Raw genomic sequence first — 9,802 nt, forward strand, 5'->3', positions numbered from 1 at the left:
GCCTGCGTAAAAGCGTCAGAGTTTGCCCTGGCAGGAAAGCCCAGAAAGCCGGCATTTTTAAACGGCCCAGCTTCTAACCAATGAGGGCCAAGCAGTTTCTTTTTATTTAACCAATGACCTTCCTCCATCAGGTTTTCTCAATGATAATTTGGTTCATGCAATAAAAAGAAAGAATGTAGATTTGAAGTAACAGAAATTAATCATTTTCAATTAGTTGCATCATTTGGGAAAATTTAGAACATACTGTCATACTGGAAGAAATGTCATGGGTCTTTTACTGAGCGTATACATTCACACACCATGAACTACACCTGGTTCATGTTACAGCTAAGTATATGAGTCCTTCGCTTCCCGGTGTAGGTGTCATGTCTGAGACATCTTGTGACAACACTGTCAAAGTAATCATGTAACCGTCTGGAACCCAGAGTCACATTAAACGCCTTTATTAAGAGACTTAGACATTATGATTCATCACAGACACAGGAGAGGCACTCATACCCATCTACCAAATTTTACATCTGGATAAGTAATAGGGGAAGCTTTGTTAACAAACCATCTTAAAGAAGTGGAATCTAGTTAAGGCGTGGCTTCCTGGAGCCCAGGAGAAAAAACTTGGATAGACCAGATGCTTGCTATCTGGGTGATTCCCATGGGACACAGTGGAACTTGGACTTTCCATTCTTGTGGCATGAGTTTCCTCTTATAATAAGTAAAAATATAATTGTTTATCTTTAAGGTAGCCTCGTTATTTCCCAAAGTCAGCTAATTTCGAGAGATAACTGTATTTATATAATTGAAGAAAAGTGCAAAATCAAAAATAGTTACCTTATCAGTGAATTCATAGGACTTCTGTCCATATAATTTTGCAGGTGTGAACAAAATAGAGTCTTCATGATGCTTGAACAGATATGATACTTGTAGACTTGTTTTCTTCTCAGTCTTATGTAAGTAAATGTGTATTGGATGAAGATATTTCAAAAACATTTACAGTTACAGTCCCTTTAGTAGGAATCTTCTGAGGACCTCAGAGTACTGTGATATGCAAAGGCCTTAATAGACCTCTTTTCCACCAAACGATTACTCTTGTATAAAGACTACCAAGAAGAAGAAAACTTTACCACACTGATTGCACTTAAAGCGTTTGACAGGCTGAACTGTAGCAGCACACCCCTGTAATCCAGCACTTGGGAGACAGACAAATCTCTGTGAGTGTAAGGCCAGCCTCTTTTATACGTGAGTTCCACAACAGACTCCAATGTTACAGAGAAACACTGTCTCAAAAATTCAAAAAAAAAAACGTTTCTTTATAGTATGATTTTTTCTCAAGATTTAAAGCCTGATGACACATACAAAGGCTCTACCACATTGGATAAAATTGTAGGGTTTCTATTCAGCATGTGTTCCTTTATGGATGTGTACACTTCTACGACATGCAAAGGCCTTACTACATTGATTACATTTATAAGGTTTCTCTCCAGTATGTGTTCTTTTATGTGATTTTAGACTACTGCATAGTGAAAAGGCTTTATCACATTGATTACATTCATAGGGTTTATCTCCTGTATGAAGTCTTTTATGTGTTTTTAGATGACTGAGTTGTGAAAAGGCTTTATCACATTGATCACATTCATATGGCTTCTCTCCAGTATGTGTTCTTTTGTGAACTTGGAGACTATGGATATATGAAAAGGCTTTACCACATTGATTACATTCATAGGGTTTCTCACCAGTATGTGTTCTTTTGTGAACTTGGAGACTGTGGATATATAAAAAGGCTTTACCACATTGATTACATTCATGGGGTTTCTCACCAGTATGTATTCTTTTGTGAACTTGGAGACTGTGGATATATAAAAAGGCTTTACCACATTGATTACATTCATGGGGTTTCTCACCAGTATGTGTTCTTTTGTGAACTTGGAGACTATGGATATATGAAAAGGCTTTACCACATTGATTACATGTATAGGGTTTCTCACCGGTATGTGTTCTTTTATGTCGTTGGAGACAATCTTGTCGTGAAAATGCTTTACCACATTGATTACATTCATAGGGTTTCTCTCCTGTATGAATTCTTTTATGTGTTTGTAGAATACTGAGTTGTGAATAGGCTTTACCACATTCGTTACATTGATAAGGTTTCTCTCCAGTATGTGTCCTTTGATGTACTCGAAGACTACCTTTCTGTAAAAAGGCTTTACCACACTGATTACATATGTAGGGTTTTTCTCCAGTATGTGTTCTTTTATGTATTTGGAGATTACGTTTACATGCAAAGACTTGACGACATTCATTACATTCATGGGGTTTCTCTTTAGTATGTGTTCTTTTGTGTATTTGGAGTTCATAGCATTTTGAAAAAGCTTTATCACATTGATTACATTTGTAGGTTTTCTCTCCAGTGTGTAATCTCTTGTGAACTTGGAGACTTCTTACATATGAAAAGTCCTTACCACTTTGATTATATTCATTTGGTTTCTCTCCAGCTTGTGTTCTTCTTTTAAGTATTTGGAGACAACTGGTATTTCCAAAGGCTTCAGCATATTGAATACCATCATATGGCTTCTCTGCAAAATAATTGTTTTCATGCCTTTGAAGATGACTATAACATGCAAATGATTTAATGCATTGAGCATACGCAGAGAGTTTCTTTCCATTATGGATTCTTTCATACCTGCAAAGATAATTGGCAAATGTAAAAGTTTTACCATGTACATTACCCTGATGAATCTTAGTATCTATATGAATTAATTTTATAATTTTGCTTTATTGTAAAGAGAAATAAGATTTTAAGTTTTATATTCATGGTGCTCTCCTTCAGTATGGGATGTTTTGTGTCTATGAATAACCTTTGATGGTAAGGGTCTTTTTCCAAATGACCCACATTTATAGCATGATTTTATATGATTTTTTTTTTACATATTTGAAAGGAACTGGACGAACTCAGTTTGAAATAACCTTACATTTCTTTTGGATTCTTATGTTTTCCTATATTGCAATATCTACCACAAGAAAGTGTATGAGGACAAACAAAAGTAAGTACACAGTCCAACACTCATAGGTCTTACATTCATTCAGTGTGAGTTTGCTGATATATTCCCAATAAAATTTGAAAATGAATTACATATAATCTTATAGCACATTCAACAAATCTACCCAGTGTTGAAATACTAAATATCTTTCATATCTTCTCATTATTCTGAAGGAGATAGTCTCTCTTTCCATTTTGGGAAGCTCACTTGTGCCATATGACATTCTTATTAAATGAAGAAGAAATAAATGGTTTTCAATTGAATTTACAGAGTTTCATCAAAGACATGTAGTATAGGAATTAAGCTTTCTCAAGATGAGACTTTTTGACTCTCAAACTAACTCTTTTAATAAGTTTGGCAAAGTCACAAGTACATGAGTAACACTGGCTTTACTACTGAGTATTTATTTTTTGGTCAGTTTTAAACATATACTTATTATCTAATCAATGTGTGTATGTGTGTTCCCTGTGCAATATCTGAGTGGTATGAAACTAAATGGATTGGCAGCTCTACAGCATAGTTCTCATGGGACGATGACCCAAATGGTGGTATCAGGTAAGGAAGTATTTGTTTCTCTTCTGTTTTTAAAGGAATGCCTTGGAAACATAGACCAGTTATGTCATATTGAGGCATATGATTTTATGAGAAATTAATACACATCAATATACTTTAAGCTGTGTTCATTTATATTATTGTTTTTCTTTAAATGTTCCGGGATAAATTAAAACTTCTTCAGAGACAAATATATACCAAGTTGCAAATAAAAATTACCTTCCATGTTTGTTAGCACTTTGACAATACTCTTCAAAATTATGGTCTTCCCAACTGTAGCCTAATACAGTAACAAAAGTAAATAATATATTAATCAATATGTACAAAATTGAATATCTTAAGTGACCTATGCCTTAATTGTTTGACTCATTTTTACTCTTTCTCAAACACATATACCAAAAGTATCAATAAATAATACAGAGTAGTCCCCTTATTTTTAAATGTAAAGGAAAGTTCACAGTCCTACCAGTAGCAGTGAGGTTCCTGTATGTCTCCAGCATCACATCTTTGTAGAGACTCTTTTGGGAAGGATTCATCAAAACCCACTCATCCTCAGTGAAGTCAATGTGCACATCCTCAAAGGTCACTGAATTCTAGAATAATCCAACCAACAGTAAAACAAAGTGTGATCCTGACATTGGATACTTCTTTTAAAATGGTATATTTGTAAAATGTTGCAGCTTCCCATACTTCTTCCATGCCACTATATTATAATGTAATTACCAGTCAATTTAGAAGGAAACTGAAGAAGAGGTTCATATGTGCCATTTCTTGGCCCTTTAAGTAGGATAGAGCTTTAAGAAAGAAATGCCAATGAACAGACATAAAGACACAGAGAAGCAAGCAGATCAACACTACTGAGAAAACATTACAGAAATAGTAAGAACAATGATTATCTAAAAAAGAGATGGGGAAATTGGGTATACTGACACTTGCCTTTACCCAGCAATCAATATAAAAGCAAATGAATTAAATTGAGTTGGATGTCAGTCAAAACCTATGCAATGAATTACAGGTAAGCCAGAGTTACAAACTAATAAAACCCAGTATCTATCCAAAAATCACTCAAATAAAAAATGTAAGAGGAAATCAGAGGATCTACTGAAGAACTTACAGAAACTTTTTTTTTGAGACAGGGTTTCTCTGTGGCTTTGGAGCCTGTCCTGGCACTAGCTCTTGTAGACCAGGCTGGTCTCGAACTCACAGAGATCCGCCTGCCTCTGCCTCCTGGGATTAAAGGCGTGCGCCACCACCGCCCGGCTAGAAACTTTTGTATTCACTTTAGTTCTACATTCATCTTCGAGAACCTGTAGTTGCCCAGTTTAAATTGTTGCATACTGATCTGAATAAAGGGAGTGCATGTTTAAACAGTTACAAATGGACCAAAGAAAACATCAGCCCCGCAAATGATGATCATAAACAACATAGAGTAAGGGAGATGAGTCAGCAATTAAGCAGTCTTGCTGTCCTTGCATATGAGCGGGAAAATTGCCAGTACTAAAGGGGACTTGTAATTATCCATTACTTCAACTTCATAGGTGTTGAGGCTTATGGTGACTACCACGAGGAACAAGCACACAGGTGGTACATACCCTTGTATATAGATACAACCTCATATTCATTGAAAGCATTCAAAAGAAAAAAATTAGAGGCAGGTAGAAAGTCACACTCCTGCACTGCAATGATTCACAAGGCAGAGGTATTAATGTCATGCATACTACTCTTCTGGGAAATAGAATGATACCCTCCACCAAACTTCGAATTTCAAGATGTAGGTGAAGTTTAGCATGGATGTTTATCATTGAAATATATAAAAATCTACATTCCAGGCTCATCAGACAATCAAACAATACACACACAAACACAAACACACACACAAACAACAATGTTGTTCCCTCATTAATCCCTCTGTGCAGAAGCCAGAATCATTTGTATTTGTGAGTAAGGACAGCATGGTTTAAGGAGCTACATTAAGTACCCAGAGCTACACAGAAAAATATTGTCTTTCAAAAACAAACGCCTTTAATCCCAGCACTCAGGAGGCAGAGGCAGATAGATCTTTGTGAGTTCAAGGCCAACCTGGTCTACTAGAGCTAGTAACAAGAGAGGCTCCAAAGCTAGAGAGAAACCCTGTCTCAAAAAACCAAAAAAAAAATTACTGAAACCACCTGTGTTAGTTATGAATTTTATGTATGTGAAGAGATACAATGAGATACCGGTATTATAAAACATTTAATCTGGGTGGCTATTTTAGACTTCCAGAAGTTTGTACAGTCTATTGTCATTATGGTGGGGAGAATTATGTTGTGCAGGACAATTTTGCTGGTGGCCACAGGAAGTTGACTGAAATGCTTGACAGTATCGAGAACATAGGAATTCTCAAAGCCCATCCCCAGTGCCACACTTCTTTCAACAAGACCATACAGACTCCAACAAGGCCACACTTTGTAATAGCACCAATCCCTATGATATTATAGAAGCCAATAACATTGACTATCACACTGCCACAATCAGGTCCTTTCTCAGACTGTTGACTCCAGCAGCTGATTTCCTCCCATTTCCCCTGTAGTGCACTCTGTTAACTATTCTTTCTATTCTGATCTGAAGGCAGACACCACGTCCCACATGCAGGCCCTTCTCCTGTGAGTTAGTGAATAGTGGAATTCATGACTCAAGTGTATAATTTTAAAAGTCTGAGGCCACACAGTCATTTAAAAATTTTGAATCATTACTGGGTGGTGGTGGCACACGCCTTTAATCCCAGCATTTGGGAGGCAGAGGAGAGCAGATCTCTTGGAGTTCAAGGCCAGCCTGATTTACAAAAGCTTGTTCTGAGACAGGCACCAAAGCTACAGAGAAACCCTGTCTCAAAAAAAAAAAAAAAGAATTTTAAATCAAGACAGCAAGGTCATTGACCTGGAATGCCACAGAATGAAATCGAGGTCTCATATAAAAACATAAGAGACCTCATCTCACCAATATTATTCTACAATTCTGGAAGGGCAGCTATTCTAGAATATACCTTTCCAGTGAGAAAACACTGTACACACTTAAGAGATTAATAAATAAAAATCTGCACAATGGTAGCATACATCTATCTCTGGCAAATGCTCAAAGAGGAGAGAATCTAGAATAAACAATGCATTCCACATACACTACCATCCTTGAGTTTCTTTTAGGTTCAGACCCTAGCTTACACTTTGAAGAAATTAAATAGCCATGGGAAACTGCAAGTCTTGCCAGTTAGGGAATTGGGAAACTTACACAGCAAGGATATTGCCACAATTATGTCAAAAGTATGTAAGTGACCTGAGCAGAAGGTCATACTTTACTGACAGGGCCCTACGTGCAGTGCCAGAAGGTGAGAAAGGCAGGAAAACTGGAACAAAGGTATGATAAAAACTGAGACAGAGTAGTCTTCTTTAAGCTATGTCTTATTCCAAGTAACCTTCTTAAGATGAAAAGCTTCTTGTATATTATTTGTAAGAAGAAATGGGAGGAAATAGGAGACTTCTAGGAAATCAGCAGAAATTACCACACAATGGGTCAAACTCAGAATAAGGGTAATCAAGCAATGGAACACAATAGCAGGGTGGTGGTGGAGCAAGCCTTTCATCCCTGCACTGGGCAGGCAGAGGCTGGTGGCTCTCAGGAATTTCGAGGCCAGCCTTGTCTCCAAGAGCTACATCCAGGAAAGATTCTAAAGCCACAGAAAAACCCTATCACAAAAAAAAAAATGCAACACAAGAAAAACAAAGGCGATCTCAAGAATATTATGGACTAAGCCCAAAGTGCCCTTGGGACCATAGCTCACTGTGTTGGGAAGAGTTGGGATCACGGGATCTAAAGAACCTCTCCAGAATGGCACTGGTTCCAGATCCTTACCATCTCTCCCAAACATATTCCAGGTTTCAGTGAAGGAGTTCTATTTTATTCTCCATAACTCAGGACCTTAGGAAAAACCCCAAGTCCTAGACACTCACTAGGCTGTTCCTGGCTCTGCCAAGAGTATTCCTGGTTTTGAGAAGGAGCTAAGTTCCTTCTCCATGAGTTGGACCCTAAATGGAAAGACATCATTGATATGGCCAGCTCTCAACGCAACAGCATTTTCCTTTTCAAATGACTGTCACTTTTCTCAGCATATACATCTGACAGAACTATAATTTTCTCTGAAAAGAATTGGAACTTTAAGTCACACCATACCCTAATGTTCATTATGATCTCATAATGACCATAATGTGACAGAAGTTGTGGCTGTTTATAAATCAGTGCTGTCTCTGTCATGGTCTAGTGCCATTTGTTTGAACAATCCTTGTAAACAATTTTGTATCCTAGCATCTTAATCTCTAACAAGGCTAGTTAGCACACTACTTTGCTATCTTTGGGTAATTTAGAGGCAGGCTTCCTCAGCTAATATCTCCTAAGCACTGGTGATGCCTTTATGTCAAATTTCTACTCTTCTGCACCACCGGTTAGTGGTAGAGTGGGAAGGAACTCAAGAATGCCATTTACAAACTCCACATAATTAACTCCAAAGGGATCTTACTCCTGAATGTTAAATGCAAAGGGAAAAGCTTCTGAAAGATAATAGAAAAACTAGGCATCTCCAAGTTTGGGATCCTGCCTTCCATACGTATCAAAACCACGTTGATGTGGACCACAAAGCTTTTTTTTTTTTTTTTTTTTTTTTTTTTTTTGGTTTTTCGAGACAGGGTTTCTCTGTGGCTTTGGAGCCTGTCCTGGAACTAGCTCTGTAGACCAGGCGGTTTTTCGAGTCAGGGTTTCTCTGTGGTTTTGGAGCCTGTCCTGGAACTAGCTTTTGTAGACCAGGCTGGTCTCGAACTCAGAGAGATCAGTCTGCCTCTGCCTCCCGAGTGCTGGGATTAAAGGCGTGGGCCACCACCGCCCGTCTCACAAAGCTGTTTCTACACACTTCCCTGCTGGAAATGCTTTTCACAGATGCAGCCCACAGAAGGAAGTTATTCAGAGGCCAAGACCTGGAACTGGGGAGTTGCACGGACCATATGGTATCTCAGAGAACACTGATGGTAGCAGTGGGTTCCTACACTCGCTCCCATGACTCACCATCCTCTCCTCCTCATCTTGGAACAGCAACCCCTTACTCACCATGTCCTGGCTTCCAGGCTCACCCATGTTCTCCTCAGAGCTCGCTGCAGTAGCACTCACAGCACAGAACACAATCCACTGGCATGTGCTCTGCTTGAAAATCAATCCAGGAGCATGGCGCCAGGAAGTGCCCTGCCTGATTTCTGACTGACAGGTCGGCCTGGAAGTCTTGATTGGCTAGTGAGGCTTGAGTGACAAGAGCACCTCCCTGAGCCTTACAGCGCATTTAAAGACACAGCGCAGGATTCCTTGGCTCTGCCTTCCACACCAGACCCAGACTTTTACAGATCTGCAGACATATGAATTTCAATATCACTTATGCCTCTATCAGATAGATGACACAGCTGTCTTCCTGCAATCCACAGCCACACTGCCTTCATCCTCCTGGACATGACGCGACTAGCTACACAGCCCATTACACAATGTGGAGTAGACTGATTCTCCTGTTCAAAAGCTGCAAGGGTGCACAGAATCCTAATGAGTACAGATTATAGGAAACCAAAGATGATGTTTGTTCTGTGGCTTCAGGCTGACACCAGGAGTCACAGGCACTTCTGACAGCCATGAGAGCAACTCAAGAACCAAATGACCACTAAGTTGATATCTCTTTCCCCTGCCAGAAGATTGTGTGATAGCTACAGACTATGTCCCATTACAGACTATGACCAGCTGGCAAATTTAGCTCAGCTTCTCAGGTGTCCACCATTACAGAGGCTTTGTGACTGCCACATTCTTAAGCTTAAGTGGGTTCAGTTATACCGATTTTTACTATACTTGCTTTATTATTTTAACTTTGTAATCACACATTTAGAAGAATTCTGAATCCTCTCCTTTTTTAAAAGCCATAGATTTATCCATTATATGCTCCTTGTCTCATTTGTCAATTAGTCTGTAGGTATTTCCATTGGCTGACTCTGGGTGCTGACTGTGGGAGGTATAGCCCTTTAAACTTTCCATCTGCCTTTCTTAGCTCCACAACACAGCATGGGTCAGGCTCAGCTGGCCACAGCATGTATGCTTGGATTACCCCAATCTCAGCAGTAACCTAGGCCAGTTCTAGGGCAAACACCATACCCCCTTCATTCTTTTCA

General features: G+C 38.9%; 1 protein-coding gene across 1 annotated transcript; it reads right to left on the bottom strand.

Moving 5' to 3' along the window:
* Nucleotides 1-316: 316 nt before the first annotated feature.
* Nucleotides 317-8,738, bottom strand: LOC142848619 (zinc finger protein 431-like). Its single transcript, XM_075970848.1, has 5 exons — nucleotides 8,670-8,738; nucleotides 4,051-4,177; nucleotides 3,804-3,864; nucleotides 1,617-1,756; nucleotides 317-414 (listed from the first exon to the last, which is right to left on the bottom strand). Exons 1-5 carry the CDS (start codon nucleotides 8,736-8,738, stop codon nucleotides 317-319), a joined length of 495 nt encoding a protein of 164 aa, XP_075826963.1.
* Between the last annotated feature and the right edge of the window lie 1,064 nt (nucleotides 8,739-9,802).

Source organism: Microtus pennsylvanicus, chromosome 1 (assembly GCF_037038515.1).
Source record: "Microtus pennsylvanicus isolate mMicPen1 chromosome 1, mMicPen1.hap1, whole genome shotgun sequence".
Lineage (NCBI taxonomy): Eukaryota > Metazoa > Chordata > Mammalia > Rodentia > Cricetidae > Microtus > Microtus pennsylvanicus.

Coding starts and splice junctions, on each gene's coding strand:
- LOC142848619 (XM_075970848.1), bottom strand. CDS start 8,738: ATGGGTGAGCCTGGAAGCCAGGACATGGTGAGTAAGGGGTTGCTGTTC. Junction 3,865..4,050: donor CAGGAACCTCACTGCTACTG/GTAGGACTGTGA, acceptor TTACTGTATTAG/GCTACAGTTGGGAAGACCAT. Junction 1,757..3,803: donor AGTGCTAACAAACATGGAAG/GTAATTTTTATT, acceptor ATATATCCACAG/TCTCCAAGTTCACAAAAGAA.